This window comes from Elephantulus edwardii, unplaced genomic scaffold (assembly GCF_000299155.1).
Source record: "Elephantulus edwardii isolate Elephantulus edwardi_28Jun2011 unplaced genomic scaffold, EleEdw1.0 scaffold00239, whole genome shotgun sequence".
Classification (NCBI taxonomy): Eukaryota; Metazoa; Chordata; class Mammalia; order Macroscelidea; family Macroscelididae; genus Elephantulus; species Elephantulus edwardii.
The window spans coordinates 1,454,560-1,481,102 of NW_006399989.1; the positions used below are offsets into that span (position 1 = coordinate 1,454,560).

Here is a 26,543-nt window from a genome sequence, read left to right on the forward strand (position 1 = left end):
TTGAAGCTTGCTTTGTGGTGTAGTATATATTGTATTCTGGAGAATGTTCCATGTACACTGGAAAAGAATGTATATTGTGCTTTCATTTGGTGTGGAGTCTTTTATATATGTCTGTGGTAGTTGGTTAATTGTGAGTTCTCCTATGTCTTTTTTGAGTTTCTTTCTAGTTCTATCCTTCATGTACTAAAGTATCCTATAGTTATTGTGAAGTTATTTATTTATGTTAAAATGTCATTTGGGTATGTTGGGCCTCTGCCGTAGGGTGCGTAGATATTCATCGTATGTTAATCCTTTAATTATGTAATTTCCTTCCTGATCTTTTATACTTATTTTTGGTCTTCTATTTTATCAGAAACTAATTTTATGACTCCTGCTCTTTTTTTAAATTTCCATTTCCTAGATAATTTTTTCCTCCACCCTTTATGTTTTAGTCTGTCTTTGTACTTATGTCTGAAGTGTATCTCTGGAAGACAGCATATTGATGAATCATGCTTTTTTAGAGATTTTTTTATTTCATTTTTATTTTTTAATATAAATATTGTCCAGTACAGGACTAGATCTTTCTTTTAGATGTTACTCCATACTCAGTGGCAAATGGGCTAGTTTATTTGATCTGTCCTAGTGGTCTGAGGAAAGTCTTAAGTGTAAGAGAAATCTCTTGAGACTTCCTGATTCTTAATTTTTTAGGCTCTGATGGAACTCCACAAGGGGAAAAGGAGAAGGAGGAGAGGCCACCAGAGTTACCCTTACTCAGTGAGCAACTAAGTCTGGATGAGCTATGGGATATGTTGGGGGAGTGTTTAAAGGAATTGGAGGAATCTCATGACCAACATGCTGTGCTAGGTGAGTACTGACCTGGTGTGCCAAATTTCAACCCAGTAGTTTGCTCTGAAGTTCTGTCTTCTAGCTTAATTTTCTTCCTCCTAAATGCAGGAGAATATACTGAGGAGAAAGGGTTATGTGTGATTAAAATATGAATTCAAAAGAAAATTCTTTTTTTCTAACTGTAGTATTGGAAAAAAGATTGACCTTGATGTTTAATTATCTTTATTTTTTTAAAAAAAGTTTTTTATTTTACAGAAAAATTCTGCTTCAAGTACAGAATTCCCATATACTCCCTTTCACCCTGCATTTTCTCTGTTTTTGTAATTTGTTTATGATAGAGGAGGAATTTATATATTGATGTTTATAATATAAATGTCACTGCCTTGCCATTCCTAACCCTAGTGTTACAGCCTGCTGTTGAGGCCTTCTTTCTGGTCCACGCCACAGAGAGGGAGAGCAAGCCTCCTGTCCGAGACACCCGTGAGAGCCAGCTGGCACACATCAAGGATGAGCCTCCTCCACTCTCCCCCGCCCCATTAACCCCAGCCACACCTTCCTCCCTTGATCCATTCTTTTCTCGAGAGCCCTCATCTATGCACATCTCCTCGAGTCTTCCCCCTGACACACAGAAGTTCCTTCGCTTTGCAGGTAAAGGGAACTCAAAATTTAGATGACTTCATTTTTGCAGGATTGTTTTATATGATTTATCCTTAGCTGATTCAACAGTTGGGTGGAGGTTTGGACAGTGGGCATTACAACAAATTGTGACTAACCTTGAGGAGAATGGAAATCCCAGAACACTTGCTTTTGCTTAAGCAAAACCTATACTCAGACCAAAAAGCAGTCCTCAGAACAGAGCAAGGAAACACTGTATGGTTCAAAATGAGGAAAGGAGTGTGTCAGAGATGCGTCCTATCTCCATACATTTTCAATCTGTATGTGGAACAGATCATTTGAGAGTCTGGGCTTTATGAGAAGAAATGTGGCATCATAAATGGAGGAAGACTCATAAACAACCTGCGTTATGCAGATAACACAACCTTGCATGCTGAAACCGAGGAGGGCCTGAAGTGCTTGCTGCAGATCAAGGACTATAGTCTTTAATATGGATTGAAGCTCAACATCAAGAAGGCAAATGATTCTCAGTATTGGGCCAATTAGTAGATCATAGATGGAGAAGAGATTGAGGTTATTAACAATTACATCTTGCTCAGCTCTATGAACACTCTTAGCACTAGCAGTCAGGAAATCAAGAGCAATTGCACTGGGAAAATCTACTGTCAGGGACCTCTCCAGAGTACTGAGAAGCAACAATGCGTAATTTAGGCCATGGTCTTCATAATTACTTTCTGTGCATCAGAGAGCTGGACTGTTACTAAGAATGACAGAAGAATCGATGCCTTTGAATTGTTGTGCTAGAGAAGAGTCTTGAACATACCCTGGACCACCATGAAAACAAACTGGTCAATTTTGCAGAGGGTGAAATCGGGCTGCTCCTTGGAAGCAAGGATTTAAAAGCTTTGTCTGACATACTTTGAGCCTGTTTCCAGGAGGGACCAGACCTTGGAGTAGGACATCATACTCAGAAGGCTGGAGGGACAGCGAAGGAGAGGAAGATCCCAGAAGAGATGGATTGATACAGTAACTAGGGCAGTGGGGATAGGTGTGTCAGAGACAGACTGGCTCAGGACAGGGCAGGTTTCAGAGCTGTTATACATAGGGTCGCTATGAGTTGCAGACAACTCAATGTCAAATGACAACAATGATGGATTCTGTAGTACTTAAGTGTACAAGTTACTTCAAGGGACTTGGATCTTTTTAGATAGTTAAAACCAAGAATGTATAAAAATCATTAGATTTGTGTTCACATCTTAAGTCTTGACCTTGACTAGTTTCTTTTTAGACTCCTGAAACTAAGAAAAAAGTAAGATAGTGGTTGACTGGCTAGAGCCATATAAGACTCATACGAGTGTTAATTCCTGCTTTCTTTTGTCCCCTCAGAAACTCATCGCACTGTGTTAAACCAAATCCTGCGGCAGTCCACCACCCACCTTGCTGATGGACCTTTTGCTGTTCTAGTAGACTACATTCGTGTCCTTGACTTTGATGTCAAACGCAAGTATGTGCCCTGGATATTATGTGGGAAGGGAAGCACAAAACCCAAGGTCAGTGAGGTGGTTAGAAACTTCCTAGAAATGTTCCAGATTTGTTCATGTACAGTAATTTCAGGGATAGAAATTTCCTTGGTGGTATTTCGTTGTTGGGACTCAACTCGACCACTTAGTGTCATTCTACCTAGATACACCTTGGCCCTTCCTCCCCCTTTTTTAGTTCATTAGCAAAATGGGAGCATTTGCTTTGGTCGCATCATCTCTAAAGTCCTGTTACATCCTTCAGGAGTAATGAGAGGATGGTGCAAGTAGCTTATAGAGGGAGCCTTATGACAGACAATCTTGTTACCCCCTGCTCCTCTTCTGTGCGGAAATCTCATGCCACAAAATCTTTTGACTAGAGACAGGAAACATTCAGTTGACAATGAATGACACTCAACTCTCAATTCCTGTGTATTTCCCACCCTCATAGTTGTTGCATTCATTCTAACTCATAGCAACCTTCCATTGAATTTCTTTTTTTCTTCTTTTTTTTAATATTTTTTATTATGTGTGTGTGTGTGTGTGTGTGTGTGTGTGTGTGTGTGTGTGTGTGTACCATCAAATTGGATCTGACTGGTACAAGAGGAGATTGCCCCTCCTTCTCCAGCAGAGCATCTGGTGGATTCGAACCACATACCTCTGGGATTGCAGTGTAGCTTCTTACCACTAGGCCACCAGAGCTCCCTAAGTTTCTAAGGCTGTAAATCTTTACAGGATGAGACTGCTCTCCTTTTCCCCCAATTCCTAGACATTTTCTAAAGAGAATGGGGAAACGAGATCAAAGTGTTTGGAGACTGTAAGACAGGGAAGTTTGCTCTACCGCCCTAATTCTATATTCCTTCATTTTCTGTCTCCCAAGGTACTTCCGCCAAGAGTTAGAGCGTTTAGATGAAGGACTCCGGAAAGAAGATATGGCTGTGCATGTCCGCCGTGACCATGTGTTTGAAGATTCTTATCGGGAGCTACACCGAAAATCACCTGAAGAAATGAAGAATAGATTGTAAGAGTCTAGAGCACTTCTTACAGGATAAATGGTTGCTTTGGATCTTTCAATGTGCCAGAGAATTTAGGATGTCCTTGACCCTTTGCCTGAGGGAAGGGTATGGGACTGCATTTTTGAATGAATATTCATTAAATGATACAGCAATCTTTTGTCTAATTGCTGAACTGAACAACTTGGTGTTGCTGTGATGCTGCATACTGTTCCATAGTCTTGTCAAAAACCATAATGGTTACCCATTATGTACAATGTTTGGATGAGCTCCAAGATTGATTTAATGCTAGGAAGCAGGAGTGGCATCCACTTCCTAAACTAGATGCCTCTGGAAACTCTACAAACTATATAAACATATAGAAATTATGTTAGTTATAGAACAGATTTCAGGTCTTTTGTGCAAAACTTACTCTCAGTCATATTCGACTTGATGACACTTAACCACTTCTAAATCAAACTAGTGATGTTATATCTGGAGGAACACTCTTCCACTTTGCACATCACTCTTTGTCAATGTGCAGTATGAAGTAACCTGGGTTTGCTGTGATACTGAAACTTATGCCATTGAGGTATCAAATACCAGAATGGTTTCCCAGTATGGACAGTGTTTGGTGGAGCTCCCAGTTGTAAAACAGATTTGGAAGCAGGAATGGTGTCCACTTCCACCTGCCTCTGGAAACTATGAACTTAGAGAAATGACAATAGTTATGGAAAGGCATTAGATTAGGTCTTTTGTTCATAGAGTCGTTATGAGTCACACTCGACTCGACGGCAATCAGCAACAACAACTTTGCTAATAGTAATTTGGACTGGGGACCGCTAATGGCCTGGTGGTAAGAAGCTGTGCAGCCAACCTGAAGGCATGTAATTCATATCTACCAGAATCTTTCCACAGGAAAAAGATGGGCAGTCTCCTCCCATATGATTTACTGCCTCTGAAAACCCACTGGAGGATCAGCTCTGGGTCTGTTTTCACTCTCTGGTACATAACAACAATAACATTCTCCTTGACCTTTTCTTCTGTTCTTTGGCTTGATCTTAAAATACTGATCTGCTGTCTGACGCCTTGGTTCAGCTACACCAAAATTGCCATCCCAACATAAAAGTCATTGTTTTAAAAGGTACATATGATGGCTTCACAGTGAACACTTTATCTCTGTTACTGCAGGAATTTGAAGTCGGCTGAACAAATGATACACTGGGTTGAGGAATACCAGCACTTAGATGAGTAGCCTCCCACCAAATTAGTGATTGATTGTTCACTGATAATTTTGAGGCCACCTAGAAGAAAACGATAGTTTGCAATACCAAATGTCATAGGGGCTGTTGGAGTCACTTGATGTTCCTCCCCAGCCCACCCACCCAACGTATGTGCTATCCATCTAATCACACTGGCAGTTGAAAGTCTTTAAAGACTGTGCTATGATTTGTACAGGAATTAGGCTCAGCTCTTTAATAGCCCTTTATTCTTCTTTATCTCCCTACTTGTCCTAAGTTAAGTCTCATTTTAACCTCTTGTGTCTTTGCTGTTAGTTTTCTAGAATATGTACTTTAACCACCCCATACCTATAACCTTTACTGATATTTCAGGGTAGTTTATTGTTTTGGAGTTTTCTTGCAATGGATTTTTTTTTTTAAATCCCTTCTCAGTCATTGTATACTGCAGTCTCCAAAAACTGTTTCACTGTCAGTCACCTATTCAAGTAAGTTAATGAGTTTGTCTTGTGACTTTCTTCTCATTCTACTCTGTTATTGCAGATACATCGTGTTTGAAGGAGAAGAAGGGCAAGATGCTGGAGGGCTCCTGCGGGAGTGGTATATGATCATCTCTCGAGAAATGTTTAACCCTATGTATGCCTTGTTCCGCACTTCACCCGGTGATCGAGTCACCTACACTATTAATCCGTCTTCCCACTGCAACCCCAACCACCTCAGCTACTTCAAATTTGTTGGACGCATTGTGGCCAAAGCTGTATATGACAACCGTCTCTTGGAGTGTTATTTTACCCGATCCTTCTACAAACATATCCTGGGCAAGTCTGTCAGGTAAAGGATGTGGCCCAGTCCTGAGACTATCTTCAGCCCTGGGAACAAAATATTTTCTTTGTGTCCCATCTTTCTGCTGCCCTTTCCAGTCTGTGTCTCTTTTTGTCTTTTTCTAGATACACAGATATGGAAAGTGAAGATTACCACTTCTATCAGGGCCTGGTTTATCTGCTGGAGAATGATGTCTCTACCTTAGGCTATGACCTCACCTTTAGCACTGAGGTAGGTCAGAAAGTTCTACCAACTGCACATCCCAGTTAGTCTGGGAAATCCTTCCAAGAACATCTTAGAACTGGCATTGTATCTTGAATTCTTAAAGCTCCTTGTCCCATATGCTATCTTTCCCTGCAAAAGGCAGTATTTGCTTAAGGCAGCATAAATAGACTAGCTAGGATTTATAAAACAATATAAGTTGTTTCCTAGTTTCCCTTTAATTAAAAAATAAAAAGCTCCAGTTTATAATTCTTCATTTCAAAAGAAAAATTATACAGGTAGATACATAAAAGCATTTAAAGGATCCTCTTACCCAGGTTCTTAGAAGCAGGGTTGGCATCCACTTCCAAAACAATATGCCTCTTGAAACTCTGAACTTTGATAAATGATGATAATTACAGAAAGGTTTTCAAGCCTTTTGTTCATAGGGTTGCTATGAGTCATGCTCAACTTGACTGCAGTCAACAATAACAACTTATCCAAATTATTTTCTATGATGATTGTTACATATGAACACACTCTTTGACAGTTTTTTTTTACTAGAAAGTAATGTGTTTTAGACTGAAAATGTAATTTCCCTCATGTCTAATCTTAGAAGAGTATTTGTGAACTAATGAGAAAAGCCATTGTTTTTGAGATTTACCTCCCTTCTCTTGCTTTGGAAGTGTCAAGGAGGTTAGAGTTTGTCTTAACACCAAGCATGATACATGTGATTCATATTTGGGAATATTCTAGGTCCAAGAGTTTGGAGTGTGTGAAGTTCGTGACCTCAAACCCAATGGGGCCAACATCTTGGTAACTGAAGAAAACAAAAAGGAATATGTACACCTAGTGTGCCAAATGAGAATGACAGGTAAGGGATAATGTCACTTAGGCTCTTTGTTGCTCAGTGTGAGAACATGTTAGGCTTTTTTCATTTGACAAGCCCCCTCGCCCCTTTTGTTCTGTGCTCCTGTTGGACAATGAGTCCACTAACCTAGGCAAAAAGATTTTACTTTAGCTACTCAAATATAGGGGGCTTTGAAGGTGACAGGAAGCAGATCCCGTTCATATCATCAATAGCCATATTGGGGGTCTTTCACCATCTTTAACAGTTCAGTACAGAAGCCATATGGTTGTTTGGGTTTTTTGTTGGGTTCTCCCCAGGAGCTATCCGCAAACAATTGGCAGCTTTCTTGGAAGGCTTCTATGAGATCATTCCAAAGCGCCTGATTTCCATCTTCACTGAGCAGGAGTTAGAGCTACTTATATCGGGACTACCCACGATTGACATCGATGATCTGAAATCTAACACTGAATACCACAAATATCAGTCTAACTCTATTCAGGTGAGCTGCTGCTGGCATTCCTTCCTGTGTGTTCCTAATCAGTGCTAATTTAGTATGACCCCAGATAAATCCATATTCTTAGGGCAAAAAAGGTTATGCATGAGAGTTAACCTATCCAACTATTCATTCTTCCAAAACATATTTTCATGTGATATTCTTACCTATTTTATGACTGAAGGAACTGAAGCTATGGAAGGGTTAAGATTCCAAGTCCAGTCCTGTTTGCCAAATTGCTCTTTTAGGATCTCTCTGCCTGGCACTGGTTTCTTGTGTCCCTTCCTGCAGATCCAGTGGTTCTGGAGAGCATTGCGCTCTTTTGACCAAGCTGACCGTGCCAAGTTCCTCCAGTTTGTCACGGGTACTTCTAAGGTGCCTCTCCAAGGCTTTGCTGCCCTTGAAGGCATGAACGGCATTCAGAAGTTTCAGATCCATCGAGATGACAGATCCACAGATCGCCTGCCTTCAGCTCACACATGGTAAGAGAAAGGACTGGTTCTACTTTTCTGTATTCAGTTATAACACGTCTGTTAGACATGCATCTAGGTTTCTACCCAAGGTTATAAATGCAGGCCTAATCCTGAACTAAATCTTAACATGCAATTTAGTGGCTCTATGAAGAAAGTGGCGGGTGGTAGTTTACACACTTAGCTAGCAGCTAAATGAAATGTTAGATACTCATTTTCACTCAGAAGCACCTCAAAAGAATGGCCTGGCATATACCTCCAGAAATGAGCCATTGAAAGCCCTATAGAGAACCCATTTCTATTCATGACATAACGTAGGGTTGCCACTCAGAATTGACTTAGTGATGGAGTTCACTTGAGTCCATGGGACAGTGCAAACAATTATGATGCTCAGCTGCAAAGAAAAAAAAATCAAGCCCATTTAAAAATGACTTGGAAGAAAAGTCAGCCATTTAAGACCCAGTGGAACACAATTTTCCTCTGTCACTTAGAGTTGCCATGAGTCAGAATTGATACCACAGCATCTGGAGGGTTTTTAATGGAGACAAAGATACTTGAGATTGTGAAGACGGGTTAGATACAAAATAGGGACTTTGGAGACATTGAAAGTGAACAATAGCATAAGAATGCATGATAAATTAAAAGGTTCAGTATAACCAAAATAAGGCAGTGTTGCAGGGAATAGGAGACTAAAGAACTCTGCAGAGGTGAATCTAAATACCTATTAGTGGTTAGATGAAGGGAAGCTTTTTTGTTTAAGTTTGTGTTTTAGAGAGGTGACTAATGGCCTTTACTGAGGCCATATTAGTCAGGAACATAGATAGGCTGGGCTAAGACAAAATGAGTAATCAGCCTGAAATAGTCCTTCAGGGAGGAAAGGACATCATGAGATCATGAAGATTTCATTACTATCTTTTGTCACTATCTGATCTTTTTCCCCATAGTTTTAATCAGCTGGACCTGCCTGCCTATGAGAGCTTTGAGAAACTCCGCCACATGCTACTATTGGCCATCCAGGAGTGCTCTGAAGGCTTTGGGCTGGCTTAGTAAGGCCCTCTCCACTTCTGGGTTTTTTCTATCATTGTTGTATGTAGGGAAGGGGAAATAAAAACAAGAAAGAACATGTGAGAAATCAATAAATGAAATCCACCAACTCATTGTGTGTGTCCAAGCTGCCCCAACTTGCCCAGTACATACCTGTTATCCTCCTGCTCATTCATTCCCTTTTTCCTTACTTTCTCTACCCTTTCCATGCCGTCCATGGTACCCACCCCATGTGTTAAAAGGCAGTAGCCTTTTCAGGGACCTGTTTGTCCCAACTGTTCAAACATTGTGCTCCTTAAATTCTGTGTTCGGAAGGATTTGCTGCATTGAGACTTGAAACCTTTGGATAGGAAAAAAATTATATATATATATATATTTTTTTGTTCTGTTTGCATTTCTTAATTTGTGCTTGGAATGTGTTGATGTGCACAGCTAATGATTCAATGCAAGACAAGATTGGCGTCTGTGTTGTGGAGGTTTCAAATAAAGAGCACTCTTCATAACTCATTCTTCACAGTGGAGTTTTTTCCACCTCAAATGAAGCTAATTCTTAAATACTCTAAATTACACATCTGGAGAAAAGATCCACATACATCCTCCAGAAAATTATCTTTTCCCTGCTCACTTGCCACTACCATCAAGAAAGAGTAGCCACCAGGAGAATTTAATAAGTAAATAATTTTACTAATTTTCTAGGAAAGTCTTCCAATCCTTTTTTATTTTCTCTCTCATTACCTAATCTGACTGCCAGTCTATGTGGAAATCATTTGAGTAATCTTGTGTTTTTTAATCCATTTAACATCAATTTAAGCAACTTAATAAGTTTAGTTAGGAAAAATCACCCAAAATGATGCTTTACTTTTTCATGATTTTTCTAATTTTATGAGATCATCCCACCTCTGAAAGATTTTCCACTTGATCATGACCTCCAGAGTGGGTCTAGGAAAGCTAGAGTAAGTTCATAACCAAACATTTTGATCCTGATGCAAATGTCTGCTAGATATTTTTCTCTTTTTGGTGTTCACATTTCTGTGTTTCTGGCCCTATTCTGGACTACTAGGAAGACAAAAATTAGTTCCCTGTACCTTTTATTATAATAGGGAAGGAGATGCTGTGGCAAACGTAAAAAGACATTTCTGGATGCACAAATATTGCACTGCTAACTAAAAGGTTAATTGTAGTAGTCCTTTCACAGGAAGAAAATGAGACACAGTCTGCTTCTGTAAAGATTTATACCCTTATAAACCTTATGGGGCAGTTTTACTCCTATATGGTCAGAATCAACAGCAGTGAGTGCACAAAGCAAAAGTATCAGGTCTGGTCTGGAGGTAAAGATTTTCCTTTCCTTTTTTTTTTTTTTTTTAATTTTTTATTATTTTGTGTGCGTGTACCGTCAAATCAGATCTGACTGGTACAGGAGGATATTGCGCCTCCTTCTCCAGCAGAGCACTGATTTTCCTTTACTTTAAAGTTGTACTTTAATTGAATCCTGAGGCTGTACAAGAATTAAGAACGTAAAGCCACAGTATCCAGAGTTCAGTTGATCTGATGAGGCAAGAGCAAAGATGGTGTAGCAACCTAGCATGAGACTGGGAGTCCAACAGTACCTCAAAAGGAAAAAATAGAAGTGAACTTGAGAACTGCTTATTCAAGGAATAATTCTAAAGGATGTAAATTGACTGCCACCGAGTCATTTCTGACTCAGAGTGATCCTCCATCAGGTTTCTGAAGCTATGAATTTAGTCAGTAGCAGACAGCCCATCCTTCTGCAGAATTAATGATGGGTTCAAACTACTAGGAACACTAGTAGGGGGTTAGCGCAACTCCCTTTAAAACTACACCACCAGAACTCCCTACAGGAAGCAAATTTAATTAAAAGGCTACTGCAGAATTAGAACATCAAGTATGATTTGCCTCTGGAATTTGTGGTATAATGTGTGATACTATCTCAATATCATGAGAACAGCCTTGTTAATACATTTCCTAACATTGAACTGCTGAAGATAATTTCTTGAGAAGATAGTCTGGAACCAAAAGTCAACATTACACTTGAAACATAAGGTGCTTAGTTGTCACCATTCTTGGCTCTTCTACCAGTAGTTTAAATAAAGCAGGAACTGGTTTATACTATTTGTTAGTTGAACTTAAAACAAGTCACCAAGAATCTTAGTTATAAAAAATACTCAAACATTCATTATTATCTATGGAAGTATAACTTGTGATGATGTCACTAAAATAAAGTCCTATACAATAAGATGATATTCTGATGTTCACCATCACAATCATAAGCAAAACAAAAAAATTCTCAGAATACCTGCTTAAAAGTGGGAAAACTACTCCCATTTATATATACCAAGAATGTGAAAAGTCACACATACAAAGATTAAGAAAATGTGCTTATATCAGATTAATGGCTGTGAGTAAACAGAAGTAGCTGCACTTGGAAAGCAGAGATAGCTTCTACTATACTGGTGCTTCATTAAAGCTGGATACATAGGTACTCTTCATGGTATTCTTTTGGCATACATGCTGAAATACTTCTAAAATTTTTATTTTGGTGAAATATATACAACAAAATATTTGCCATTTCATGTTGAATAACAGTGCACAACAATCACCACTATCCATTTCCAGATTTTTCTGTCACTCATGAAAATTTTGTATCCCTTAAGCAATAACCCCTCTCCATCTCTTACCTCTAACCCCATTAACCACTAATAAACTCTATCTTAAAAATGGAATACAGAATTTGTCCTTTCGTGTCTGACTTATTTCACTCATGCATGTTCTCAAGTTTCATCTGTATAATATATTCATTAAATTTTGTTTCTCATAGTTGAAAAACCATGTACATGTCACATTTCTTTTATCCATTTGTTGATGCACACTTGCACTTTTGGGTTGGGATGAATGTGGGTGTGCAAATGTGGTTTTTTATGGTAACATATACCCTAAATATATGACTTGCATTTGTGAGGAAACGTCTTTTTTAGGAGCCATCATGTCAACATGACTCACAGTGACCCTATGAACGATAGATTGAAAAGCTTGCTTTCCTGCTCCATCCTTATACTCTCCCCTGTGCTCAAGCCCATTGTTGCAGTCACTGTGTCAGTCTGAAGGTCTTCCTCTTTTTCTGACTCTACTTTTCCTAACATACCCAAAGAATGTAAGACAAAGTTTCACCATCTTTGCCTCTAAGAAACACCACCCTGGTTGCACTTCTTCGAAGACAGGCTTGTTTGTTCTTTTGACAGTCCGTGGTATGTATATTCAATAGTGTTCACTATCATCACATTTCTTTCTTCATTCATTGTACAACTCTGACATGCATGCAAAACAATTGAAAAATACCATGGTCAGATGTGTCTTAGACTTTATAAACTTGCTCTTTATCACTTTTTTTTTCTTTTCAATTATCCATAGCACTTTATTGCAGATCTGGAAGGACAGTGAGATTCCCCTCAAAAACTGCCTCTTTATCACTTTTAAGGAAGTCCTTGACATCAGTTTTGCCCTCCTGCTGCTGCTGTGATTGTGAATCCAAGCAAAATGAAACTGCACAAGTTTTAATCTTGAGCAATTAGCCATTAATATCACCTGCAAGTAAAACTTAGCTCAAATTTCTTTAAGAACAGGACTGCAAAAATTAAAACTGGATTCAGAAGAGGCTGTGACAAGAGATGTCATTAATGATGTCAGTGTTGAATTGTGTTTTGCTATACAAAGACATTTTGTGTGGATCATAAATTATGGCTAATATTGAGAAGAATGACAGTTCCAACATTTTAATTGTGTTAATGTGAAGCCTGTACCTAGACGGAAAAGCAATTATCCAAACAAAACACTTCATTGTTTAAAATCAGGAAAGGTGTACACCAAAGCTATAGCCTTTTTCCATACCTATTCAGTCTCTATGCTGAGCAGATAATTATAGCAGAACACTGTGACATCAAGACTGGAGAAAGAACATCTAAAGAGAAAACCAGGCATGGCACAGGGGACCAGAGTGAGAATAGGAGAGCCCCTCACTGCCCCAGAGCAAAAAGCATATAAATCCCATAGCCCAGCCCCATGGGGCCTCTAGAGCTACACCAACAGCAAGAAGTTCATTTATTTGTTACTAACACAGTTACAGTACTAACAGTGGAGTTTATCAGGGGAGGAAGTTGGAGAGTGGGCAGTATTGCCCAAAACAAGTCCAGGTTTAGCCTGAGTCCCAAGGCACAATTCCTCAATTAGTACAGGCTCTGGTTTCAGTTCAGCAGTCAAATCCAAAGCATCTGGCAAGAACTGCAAACACCTTCAGCTGGCCTTTATCTCAGGGCTACTTTGCCACAGTCTTCCCAAAACCATCACCAGGGTCTCACCAACAGGGTCTGCTCCATTCTCCCTCAGGTTTTGCCAGCCCCTGTGTGTAAATGCACTCTTTCTCTAGTCCTAGTCCTACACCTGTTGTTGAGTTGCAAAACCATGCCATTTTGCAAGTCTGTATCCAGTTAAGGTAACAACAGTCAACACTTGGCACCACCAAAACTCTGCCCTATCCTGAGCCAAGCTTATGGTCTCTGACACACCTACCCCCATTACCCTAGTCACTAGGTCAATCCATCTCCTCGAGGATCTTCCTCTCTTGCGCTGTCCCTCCACCCTCCCAAGCATAATTTCCCTCTCCAAGGATTGGTCCCTCTTTGCAACATGCCCGAAGTATGTCAGACTGAGCTTCAGAATCCTTGCCTTGAAGGAGCAGCCTAGTTTCACCCTTTCCAGGACGTTCCTGTTCTCCTAGCAGTTCATAGTATATTCAATACTCTTCTCCAGCACCACAGCTCAAAGGCATCTTCTATGATCCCTAGTCATTGTCCAGCTTTCTGATGCATAGTGCATAACTGCAAAGACTATGGCCTGGATTAGGTGGACCTTAGTCTCCAGACAGACATTGTTGCCTGGAGATGTCCCTGACAGCAGACTTTCCCAATACAATTTGTCTTTTGATTTCCTGGCTGCTGGTACTAAGAGTGTTGATTGTGGAGCCAAGCAAACTAAAGTTGTTAGCAATCTCAATCTCTTCGCTGTCTATCATGATGTTGCCAATTGGCCCAGTGGTGAGAATTTTTGTTTTCTTGATGTCAAGGTTAAATCCATATTGAAGGCTGCAGTCCTTGACCTGCAGCAAGTGCTTCAGGTCCTCTTCAGTTTCAGCAAGCAAGGTTGTGTCATCTGCGTAATGCATGTTGTTGATGAGTCTTCCTCCAATCCTGATGCCACATTCCTCATAGAGCCCAGCCTCCCTGATGATCTGCTCCACATACAGATTGAAAAGGTATAGGACATATCCCTGGCATACACCCTTCCCTATTTTAAACCATGCAGTTCTTCCTTGCTCTGTTCTAATGACTGCCTGGTCCAAGATTAGGTTTTGCATAAGCACAATCAAATGTTCTGGGATTCCCATTCTTCACAGTTAGCCACATTTTGAAGGGCAGCACGGGAAGACAAAGCAATATTATAATGAAATGTGCAAAGAGCTAGAGTCAGAAAATTGAAAGAGCTGAACTTGTTCAGCATTTCTTAAGCTGAAGGAACTGAAGAGCAAATTCAAGCCTCGAGTTGCAATACATAAGGATGCTTTGGGAAGAATATTAAATAATCAAGCATTAAAAGAAGATGCGATACTTTACTGAAAGGAATTGGCTGACACAGAATTTCATGAAACATGAACAAGAGCCTGTGGTGAAGAAGTACAAGCTGCTTTGAAATAATTGGCAAAAAACAAAGCCCCAGGAATTGACAGCATACCAGCTGACATATTTCAACAAACAGATGCTGCTCTGAATGTACTCACCAAGTTGAACCAAGCCAAGAAATCTGAAACAGATGCTGCGCTGAATGTACTCACCAAGTTGAACCAAGCCAAGAAATCTGGAGGACAATCACCTGGCCAGCTGACTGGAAGAGATCCATATTTATTCCCGTTCCAAAGAATGGTGGTCCGACAAAGTGGAAATTACCAAGCAATATCATTAATATCATATGCCTTTATCTGACATGTCATTACCAAATATTTTTTCCCAATCTGTGGCTTCCCTTTTTACTGTGTTGGCAAGTTTTTGAATGTGCATAGGAATTTGATTCTTAGAAGGTCCCATTCATCTATTTTATCATCTGGTTGTAGATTTTTCAGGATGCTTGGAAGACTGTTTATGTTGTGGATTAGGATTTCTAGAGTTCTTCCAAGCTTTTCTTCAATGAAATGTATAGTCCTTAGTTTTAGTCCTAGGTCCGTAATCCATTTTGAGTTGGTTTTTGTGTATGGAGTAAGGTGTGGATCTTGCTTGAGTTTTCTGCAGATAGTTTTCCAATTTTGCCAAGCCCATTTTTTAAAAAGGCTGTCGATTCCCCACTAACTGATTTCATATCCTTTTCAAAAATCAGTTGACCATAGGTAAATGGGCTGATTTCCAGGTTCTCAATTCTATTCCATTGATCTATGTGTCTGTCATTATACCAGTACCACGCTGTCTTGACCACCGTGGCAGTGTAATAGGATTTGAAATCAGGGAGTGGGATGCCTCCTACCTTTTTTCTCTTTTTAAGGAGTGCTTTGCTTATTCTGGACATTTTTCCATTCCAAATGAAATTGGAGATTGCCTTTTCTATCTCATTGAAGAAAGGAATTTGTATTGGGATTACATTGAATGTGTAAGTTGCCTTTGGTAGTATTGTCATTTTCACAATATTGAGTCTTCCTATCTATGAGCAAGGGATAGTCTTCCACTTCTCCAGGTCTCTTTTTCTTTTTTTTTACTTTTTTAAAATTAAATTTTATTAATTTTAATGAACATTTACAGAGATTTTGGGTTCCATTCATTCATTGTTGCACTTCTTTTTGTTTCTTGTAGTAATGTTTTGTAATTTTCTTTGAATAGATCTTTTGTGTTTCTGGTTAGGTTTACTCCCAAATATTTAACCTTGTGATAAACTATTGTGAAGGGTATTGTTTTTCTTAGCTCCAGTTCTGTATTTTCTTTGTCACTATAAAGAAATCCAATTGATTTTTGTATGTTGATCTTGTATCCTGCCACTTTACTGAATTGGTTAACTATGTTCAGTAGTTTTCTTGCTGAGTGTTTAGGATTTTTCTAAGTATACTGTCATATCATCTGCATAGAGAGATAATTTTACCTCCTCTTTGCCAATTTTGATACCTCTTATTCCCTTCTCTTGCCTCACTGACTCCAACACACCCCAGTTACTGTGTCCATCCACCTCATCTCGGGTCTTCCTCTCCTACACTGTCCCTCCACTCTTCCAAGCATGATGTCCTTCTCCAAGGACTGGTCCCTTCTGGCAACATGCCCAAAGTATGTGAGATAGAGCTTTAAAATCCTTGCCTCTAAGGAGAAACGTGGTCCAACCTTCAAGACAGACCTATTTTGTTCTTTTGGCAGTCCATGGTATGTTCAACACTCTTCTTCTGTCATCCTTAGTTATTGTCCAGCTCTCTAATGCATAGCAAGTAATTGCAAAGACCGTGGCCTGAATTGTGCACACCATAGTTCCTAGACTGACATCATTACTCTTTAGCACTTTAGAGAGGTCCCTGATATCAGGCTTCCATAATGCAATTTGGTTTTTTATTTCCTGATGGCTGGTGCCAAAATGAATAGGAATCATTCCTTGTTAAAAAGCAATTCATTGTTTCTCAGCCTTTATGCTAAGATCAATTGTTAAAAAGTAATTAATAAAAACAACATGGTATCACTGTTTGTTTAGCATCTCTTGTCAGAGTTTCACACCAAAAATGTTATATTGCTTGCTACCCTGCTAAACTTTGTCACTGCTACTGGGGTGAAATGGTATCTCATTGTGGTTTTGATTTGCATCTCTTATTGCCAGTGATTTTGAACATTTCTTCATGTGTCTGTTGGCCAGACTAACACATACTTTAAAAGTTTGTTGTGAATATATATCTGTTCTGAAAATCACTTTGGATTCTTCTTCCTAATCAGCAAACTTAACCCAGCAAGAACGAAAATCATATTGTTTTTTTAAATTGGTGGTTGTTGTATGCTGTCGAGTTGCTTGCGACTCATAGCAATCCTATGTGTACAGGAGCCCTAAACCCTGCTCCATCCTGTGCCAGTCGTACTACCTCCGACACACCCATCCAGGTTACCCCAGTCACTGTATCAATCCACCTCAGAGGGTCTTCCCCTCCTGTGCCATCCCTCCACTCTCCCAAGCATGATGTCCCTCTCCAAGGACCTATCCATCCTTACTAGACATCCAACGTATGTCAGACGAAGCCCCAGAATCCTTGCCTCCAAGGAGTAGCCTCGTTTAACTCTCTCCAGGATGAATCTATTTGTTTTCTTGGCAGTCCATGGTACATTCAATACTCTTCTCCAGCACCACAGCTCAAAGGCATAAATTCTCCTATCCTCCCTAGTCATTGTCCAACTCTCTGATGCATAACAAGTGATTGCAAAGACCATAGCTTGTATCAGATGCACCTTAGTGTCCAGAGTGACACCATTGCTCTCCAGTACTTTGGAGAGGTCCCTAACAGCAGACTTTCCCATCGCAATACGTCTTTTAATTTCCTGGCTGGTGGTGCCAAGAGTTGACTGTGGAGCCAAGCTGACTAAAGCTGTGAACAATCTCAATCTCTTCACCATCCATCCTGATGCTGCCAAATCGTCCAGTGGTGAGAATCTTTGTCTTCTTGATATTGAGCCTCAATCCATACCGAAGCCTGCAGTCCTTGACCCTCTGCAGCAAGAGTTTCAGGTCTTCCTCAGTTTCAGCAAGCAGGGTTGTGTCATCTGCATAACGCAGATCCTTACGCCACACCTCTCCTCATAGAGCCCAGCCTCTCAGATAACCTGTTCTGCATACCAAGTAATTTTCTCAGGGTATAATGAAAAGTTACAGGAATGACAGTCTTTATTCCTAATGCAAATGGATGTGGAGAGTGGGAATGCTCATACACTGTTGGTGAGATTGTAAAATGGTACAACCACTCTGGAAGGCAGTTTAGTGTTACTCAGAGTTGAACATAGAAATTTCATATGACTGACCTAGTATGACTCCATTACTAGGAATATATGTCAAGGAAATTAGAACTGAGACACCAATGGATATACACCAATGTTCATAGTAGTTATTATAGTAGTTCATAGTTATTCACCACCACAAGAACATGAAAACAGCCCAGATGTCCACCCACAACTGAATGGATTGAGAAATTGTGGTACAGTCACACAATGGAATACTGTGCAGCATGCAGGAGCAATGATTTAAAAAAATACTACATAACTTGGGAGACACTGGAGAGCATTATGCTGAACTAACTCAGTCTAATAAGGACAAATACTACATAATATCATTATTGTAAAAATAGTAAGATAACTAGTAAAACCTATAAAGACCCAAGGGGAAAAGGCATGGGGGCAGAAGGGTGAGGATAGGTAGGGAAGAAATCACAAGGTTGCATAATTTGGTGTGAGTGAAGGAAATGAGAAAGATCTGGCTGGGATCTGAAAAGACAGGGTAAGGATGAGCATAGTCCAATGTGGACTCATTTTATAAAACAATGCATGGTAATGGTTTTATGAAATGCAATGTGAATGAAGAATAGTATGAAACTCAATGTGTACGAACTTTGTAAGCAAACCAATATAAAATTATTTTAAAAGTGTATGTTAAAAATGTTACATTAATTATAAGACAAAAGAATGAATCTAATTGTACTTTATGATGTATCATTTCCCATGACTACATAGGTTTGCCAGCTTGCAGTGAACTGTACGGCTGTACTATTTGTAATGATAAACCAACCCAGAACATACTTGGTAGAAAAGTATCATCATTACCATTAATTTAGACTGGAGAACATCTGTAAATTCTTTCTTCTTTATCTTTTGCTGAGGCTTCTGACAGGGTGCTAAATATTCATTGTCTTGATAACAACAAATGCTCTCATTTCAAATTTCCTGTGTGCTTCTCTGTCAGGTTATGCTTTACCTAAGGAGTAGTTATTTTCCTTCTTATTCCATTCTACATTTGGTAACAAATCTGCTGCTGAATGTGGATCAAAAATTCATAATAAGATAACACAGGTTCTATGCAGTCTTCATTCAAATGTTGAAAAAAATTCTGTTTTGGCAAGACTCTCATCTTTTACCACATGAGGAACTGGGCTTAATCGTCTATTGCCCCTAAGCAAAGTAATAAAAGATCTAGCTCTTTTTAATGCTCTTGCTTCTGGGAAATGTGTCCATTTTTTTTGTGGTATTGATGCAAAATTGGGGTATCCAATCACATCCTCTATGAAGTTATTGCACAGATTTTTCCAATCCATATGTATAAAAATAGAGCCACAGTCCATAAAGCACTATCTCTTGACAGCTTCTCTGCAGACAATTTCTGAATAGGTAACTGAGGTGCAACCCTGCCATTAACATGTATTTCACTGTCATCTGTCAATCCTGTATAAATTGGGGTGAATCATTTTCATTAGATGAACGAGTGGCTAGGACTTTTTCTGACACATAGCATGCACACAATTATCCAAGAGTATACTTATATCAGTTATAAATGCTTTCTGTTTGGGAAATAGGTGCTATCAACACAGTGTGCTGCAAGTCTGAGAGAGTAGAGAGTTGAGCCATATGCAAATAAGGAATCCACCACTACATTCTCTAAGGCATCTTTTGCATCTAACAGACTTGATGAAATTTATTGATCCACAGCCATATTTGCTAGAAGGCAGATCAAAACGTGTACATCCACTCCTGCATATACATTTGCTAGTGTATTTACCACTGGCAAACAAAGTGTATGCACTCTAATCCTCCACTCATCTTTGCTTGGTGTATATAATAGGGCTCTCTGAAAACACACTAAAGAAGTTATCTGTCAAACATTCTTCAAGTGACAGCTGTACTGCAACCTTGCATCAGGATAACAAATTAGTGGAATGAGCAAAAACCTTTCTATGAAAAGTGTTCATCAAATGACATTTAGTACACCTTAGTCTCATAGCTGCTTCAAATCCAATTTTTCTTGTAAGATAATGTTTTGTCTTTTTGTAACGTTTCTGCTTGTGAAGGACTGTCAGTACAGTGGAAAGATAGATGATAATAATAGATACATCCTGTGTGCTGCATAGTATTCCATTGTGTGAATGTACCATAATTTCTCAATCCATTCATTTGCGGTTGGACATTTGGGCTGTTTCCATGTTCTTGTTTCACAAGATGGTGAATAATGCTGCTATGAACATTGGTGTACAAATCTCAGTTTGTGCCTCCATTCTCATATTCTCAGGGTATATTCCAAGTAGTGGAATTCCAAGTAGGGTCATATGGAATTTCTATGTTCAGCTTTTTGAGGAAGTGCCAAACTGCCTTCCAGAATGGTTGCACCATTTTACAATCCCACCAACAATGTATGTTGTATAATGTTCCTTTCTTGTCACATCCTCTCCAACATCTATTACTTGCTGCCCTGTTAAACCTTGCCACTCTTAATGGAGTGAGATGGTACCTCATTGTGGTTTTAATTTGGATCTCTCTTATTGCCAGTGATTTTTAGCATTTCTTCATGTGTCTATTTGCCATTTGAATATCTTCCTGTGTGAAAATTCTTTCCATGTCTTTTGCCCATTTTGTAATTGGGTTATCAGTCTTTTTCTTGTGGAGGCCCAGGATTATTCTGTAAACTTGTTATAAGACTCTTGTCTGAGATGGTATTACCAAATGTTTGTTCCCAGTCTGTAGGTTTTCTTTTCACCCTGTTGGGAAAAGTTTTGATGTGCATAGAGAGTTTATCTTTAGAAAGTCCCATGCATCAGTTTTATCCTCTTTAGATTGTGCATTTCTGGCTGTATTTGGTAGTCTCTTTATACCTTGGACTAGTGCTTCTAAACTTGATCCCAGTTTGTCTCTTATGCATGTTATGGTTTGGGGCTTTACTCCCAGGTCTCTGATCCACCTTGAGTTGATTTTTGTGTATGGTGTGAGATGTGGATCCTGTTTCAGCTTACTGCAGATTGAAGTCCAGTTTTGCCAGCATCATTTGTTGAAGAGATTATCATTTCCCCATTTGACAGCTTTGATTTCCTTGTCGAATATCAGTTAACCATAAATAGCTGGTTCTATTTCTGGGTTCTCAGTTCTGTTCCATCGGTTGATGTGCCTGTCATTGTATCAGTACCATGCTGTTTTGGTTACCATTGCTGTGTAGTAGGTTTTTATGTCAGGGAGTGTTATGCTTCCAACCATAACTTTGTAATTATTATCTAACTTGGGAGGGACTGGAGAGCATTATGCTAAGTGAACTAACTCAGTATGACAAGGATAAATATTGTATAAAACCATTATGGTAGAATAAGTATAAGGATCCAGGAGAGATGGGAAAGGCTGGGAGTAGAGGGATATCAATGTGCAGGGGTAAAGGGGGATTAATCATTGGGCTGTACAATTTGATGGGTGGGGGGTGATGGAAATTGAATGAATTTGTTCAAATTTGTATTCAAATTTTGTAAATAAACTAGTAGAATAAAAAAAAATAATAGATATATCCTGCAGAATATATGGAGATACAAGCCAGAAAAGCCTGATTAGAATACTGTGAAAAAAAGAACATATCCACTGCAGTCGGCTGTCGTGAGTATCTAAAGTAAGTTTCTTACAAAAATCAGTTGCAGGGCCAAGGTGCTTAACAACCTTTGTATTTGATCTCTGATTAGAGTCTTCTCTGGACTGCAGAAGTCCTGCACCCATAGAAGGTCTGAAATATAGACACATGGCCACTTGTTGGAGACATTAATTTAAAGGCAGCCTGAAGCACAGGATCAAGGACACTGTGTGTTTCTCTTGTGTTGGTGAACATATTTGATAATCTATTCAGTAAGTATTCATAAGCTCTTTACTTTCATATAGATTCACAGGTAAGCTATCCAGTATAGGTGGGGAAACATCATCTATATCAAACATAAGCAACATGTGAGGTTATGATAATCCTTCTTGTAAACTGTAGAAATGAGTATTATCATCAAAGGTCACAAATCCTATTCTTGAATCTCCAGGAAGTTTGTCTAGATTTTTTTAATAGTGACTGGCACAAAATTGTTAAATGTCCACCTTCTACTGCATTATGACCTACATCTAAAATAAAAAAGGAAACTGAAGGTTGAGGAGGATGAAGCATGTAATCTGAAAAAACAATGAACTCCAACCCCAAAGAGACTATAACTGACATCCAAGCAGATATATGCACACCCATGTTTATTGCAGCTTTGTTCACAATAGCAAGGAGTTGGAAACAACCTAAGTGCCCATCAACAAACGAATGGATAGAGAAGCTGTGGTATATTCACACAATGGAATACTGCACCGTATTGAAAAACAAGGAACTCATGCAATATTATTTAAAATGGATGACCCTGGAAGACATTTTGCTGAGTGAAGTACCTCAGTCACAAAAGGACAAATACTGCATGGTGCCACTGTTTGTTTTTGTTTGTTGTTGTTGTTTTGTGCCACTGTTTTAAAACAGGACTGACATCGGGGTTGGGAGTAGACTGAGAAAGATAGGATAAATAATGTATACTGCACTGAAACAGATAAGGGAGAAAACTGTTTAAAAGGGATATGTGGTTAGGTATTTTTGTCATGACAGGAGTCCAGAGCGAAGGCTGCATAGTGGAGTGGACCTGGGGGAGGGTTTGTAAAACAATGACAGAATTTTTCTTTTACTTTTCCAAGAGGGTAGTGTACTAGGGGGGAGGGGAGAAAAGTGCAACAATGAATGAGTGGAAATCCAAAGTCTCTGTAAATTGTCATTGAAATTAATAATAAATTTAAAAAAAAAAACACACAATGAACTCCACAGTTGAATTCTGAATTTCTGGTCACTTATGAGGTTCACCATATGATCGAGTGAGGGGATTATACATAAATTCTTCAGGGATGTCATTAACTCTATAGCACAAATTGCATTTCCATCTACATTGGTCAATGAAGGATACAAAATGATTGGTACATGTTTGACAAGAGTAGCATTTTACAGTGGTATCTGATGTTATAACTGGTAATTGCATTAAGTCTCTGAAGGGATGAAACATCTTAAAGGAAGTTTAGCTTTATTCAGTAAAGCATGTGTCTGTGGAATATTTGTCAATATACACCTAAATGAATCTGTGCTACAATATGATTTTCTGAATTCTACATTCAAATTAGGTACAGGAGCCCAAACTGGCGTTATGGGCAAAATATTCCTCTTTGGTGAGGTTTATAGGTCTTAAACTTTCTTGCTGTGTAGAACTCTGCAGACTCAATCCTCCTAGACTGAAGAACAGCTGGTTCATTCCAGTATACTGTTGGGCATACTGCTGATAAACAGAATACATTGGATTACTGGACTGTGTACTCCAGAATTAAGTGGTACTGCAGCACTCTGATAGCCAGGCTGAAAAGTTGGATAACCATAGCCAAAAGGTTTAGTTATTTTGTAGGCTGAGAAACAGCTGGAGCCAGAGTTGTAGCAGGATCAGGTTCAGGGGCAGAATCAGGAACAGGATTGCTGGTTGATGAAGAAGGTGTATCTGATAGCCACCTTCTTCTAAGCCATCATAACTATTGGGCATTGGAGAACCAATGCTTGTGGTAGAAGAACTGTCAACACCTGCTTCCTCATCCTCATCCTCGGAAGCTAGTGACAAAGGAGTTGGTGTGGAGCTAGCTTGATTATTAACATATTCATTATACTGCATGCCAGTATGTGTTCAGTTATTGTGGGCTGACTGAAGGCCTTAAATTGACCATGATGGAATATTATATCCTGAAAGACTCTGCTGCTGATGGTGCTGTTTTGATGATGGAGTTGGAAGCAGTGATGGATGACTGACAGGTGAATTCTAACCAGACAATAATGAATTATCTTTAACTGGTCTGACAGTAGGAGCATTCTGTGAGGTAAACATTTGTTCATATGGATCACCAGCAGGCAGAGAGGGATCTGAAACACTAGGCTATACAGCATTAATTGACATCGCATAATTAGTTGAGGGAAATCCCTTAGAAGCAACAGAAGAGTTGCTTGGCTGGCAGAGTACATGGATGTATTATAAGGGTATGGCTGGGAGGCAGCTCATATGCAAAGTGGAATGCACAATACTAGGAGCTGGAGGGCCCCTGCCAGACATCTACTGGGCTCCAGGTTTGCTGGTTCACTGTGCTAGGAGTCACCACAATTTCTGTTGGTACCAGAGAAGTAATCACCACACTGGTTATCCGATGACAAGGAAGTCATTGTGCTGAGGGAGCAAATAGATTTGAGGATGCAATCCATATCCAGAAGAAATCTTCATTTGATTCTATACTGGACGGGCGGTTCTGCTTGTGCAGCATCAGGCTCGGGCCTGAGGGCACAGGGGTTCCTGTGGCAGCGGCTCCGCCAAGTTTGAGCGGTATTTGAGCGTTGGTGGCTGGGTGATGGGGCCCTGCAGGGGCCGATATGATGGTGCTGGTAGCGGTGGCGGCAATAGCCCGACTCCACTTCGAGGAGATGTGAGGAAGGAAGGGAAGGCGGTCCTGAGAGGACAGAAGAGGAAGGAACAAGCTTGATGCCACTTAGGGAGTCACCCCGGACCAGCCCAGCGCTTTGGCGTCACTCAGATCCCAAGCCCCCCTACACAGAAGCCGCAGGCGCTGGCACAGTTTGCCTCGCCTTGGCACCGGGTCTCTCTCCGCCAAGAGGGCTTAGCGCCGCTGCAGTGCGCTCTGCAGCCAAGAGACGGGGGCGCGAGGCAAAAAGGCGGTGGCATGGGCCATCCCCCTTCTTTCTTTAGTGCTGCACAGTCTTCCATCTAGCGAATACATCAGTTTCTCTATTCATTTGTTTGTCACTGGGAATTTAAATTGTCTCCATCTTCTTGATATTGTGAATAACCCCGCGATGAACATGTTGTTGTTGTTATGCGTCATCAAGTTGCTTGCATCTCATAGCGACCATATGTACTACAGCTCTGAACCCTGCTCTATCCTGAGCCAAGCTTATTGTCTCTGACACACCTACCCCCATTACCCCAGTCACCGAGGCAATCCATCTCATCGAGGGTCTTCCTCTCTTGTGCAGTCCCTCCATCCTCCCAACCATGATGTTCCTCTCTAAGGACTGGTCCCTCCTTGCAACATGCCCAAAGTATGCCAGACTGAGCTTCAGAATCCTTGCCTCCAAGGAGCAGCCTGGTTTCGCTCTCTCCAGGACGGTGTACATACCTCCATTCATGTCTTAGTTCTGATTTCCTTGGGGTACACTCTAGCAGTGGAATAACTGAGTTGTACGGGATATCTATATTCACCTTTTTCAGGAAATGACAAACTGCCTTCCATAAGGTTTTATAATCCTACCAGCACTACATGAGAGTTCCAATATGTCCACATATTGTTGTTGTTATGTGCCTTTGAGTTGGCATCTACAACTCTTAGTGACCCTATGAACAATATCTCTGAACATTGCCCTATCCTGAGCCAATCTCACTGTCTCCAACACACCTGCCCCCAATACCACAGTCACTGGGTCAATTCATCTCATCCAGGGTCTCCATCTCCTGCGCTAACCCTCTACCCTTCTAAGCATGATGTTCTTCTCCAAGGACTGGTCATTCCTGGCAACATGTCCAAAGTATATGAGATGGAGCAACCTGGTTTCACCCTCTCCAAAACAGACTTGTTTGTTGTTTTGGCAATCAATACTCTTCACAATTTAAAGGCATTGATTCTTCTCTGTATCTTAGTCATTGTCCAGCTCTCTGATGCATAGAAAGTACATGCGAAAAACCATGGCCTGAATCAGATGCATCTTAATTTTTATACTTTTTTTTTTATATACTGACATTGTCGCTCTTGAGCAGTCTGGAGAGGTCCTTGACAGCAGACTTTTCCAATGCAGTTAATCTTTTGATTTCCTGACTGCTGGTGCCACGAGTGTTGATTGTGGATCTGAACAAAATGAAGTTGTGGACAATTTCTGTTATATAGAAAGAGAGTTGAGAGAGAAGAACAAGTAATGAACAGGCCTTTATTAAGTGGATCTGAGAGGGACACCAGATGATCACCTACCTGCAGAGATGATCGTGAAGGCAGACAAAAGCAGTTTCCTTTTATAAGGGCTGTTTATGAAATTTAGAGGAGATGGTAGTTCACTCAGGAATTTGGGGGTGGGGTTCCTGTCAAAATGTGGTTAGACCCAGGGCCTTATCAGGATCTGGTCATCAAGTCTCCTTGTCAGGATAATGGTAAAGCCTTATCAAGACATAGGCCTCCTCAAGGAATGGTCAGGCCTGCAGTAACTGTGACATTCTTCCTCCATTTCAGACCTTAAAGGGTACAGGGAGCAGGGCCAGAGTTGTCTCTAGATACTTTCTGCTATACTGGGTTGATGCTGGAAGTACTGACCTTCCCTA

General features: G+C 40.1%; 1 protein-coding gene and 1 pseudogene across 1 annotated transcript in view; one reads left to right on the plus strand and one right to left on the minus strand.

Annotated features, from left to right (window-relative positions):
• HUWE1 (HECT, UBA and WWE domain containing 1, E3 ubiquitin protein ligase) overlaps positions 1-9,574 on the plus strand; it is a 194,809-nt gene extending 185,235 nt beyond the window's left edge. Inside the window, exons 72-81 of the mRNA XM_006898884.1 lie at positions 688-843; positions 1,228-1,473; positions 2,827-2,944; positions 3,838-3,978; positions 5,731-6,018; positions 6,135-6,240; positions 6,967-7,084; positions 7,378-7,559; positions 7,845-8,035; positions 8,968-9,574. Coding sequence (XP_006898946.1) covers positions 688-843; positions 1,228-1,473; positions 2,827-2,944; positions 3,838-3,978; positions 5,731-6,018; positions 6,135-6,240; positions 6,967-7,084; positions 7,378-7,559; positions 7,845-8,035; positions 8,968-9,070 — 1,649 coding nt within the window. The 3' untranslated portion in view covers positions 9,071-9,574. The remainder of the gene's footprint in view (positions 1-687; positions 844-1,227; positions 1,474-2,826; positions 2,945-3,837; positions 3,979-5,730; positions 6,019-6,134; positions 6,241-6,966; positions 7,085-7,377; positions 7,560-7,844; positions 8,036-8,967) is intronic.
• A 12,060-nt stretch (positions 9,575-21,634) lies between these two features.
• On the minus strand, positions 21,635-23,486 carry LOC102844574 (annotated as a pseudogene).
• Positions 23,487-26,543: the final 3,057 nt, after the last annotated feature.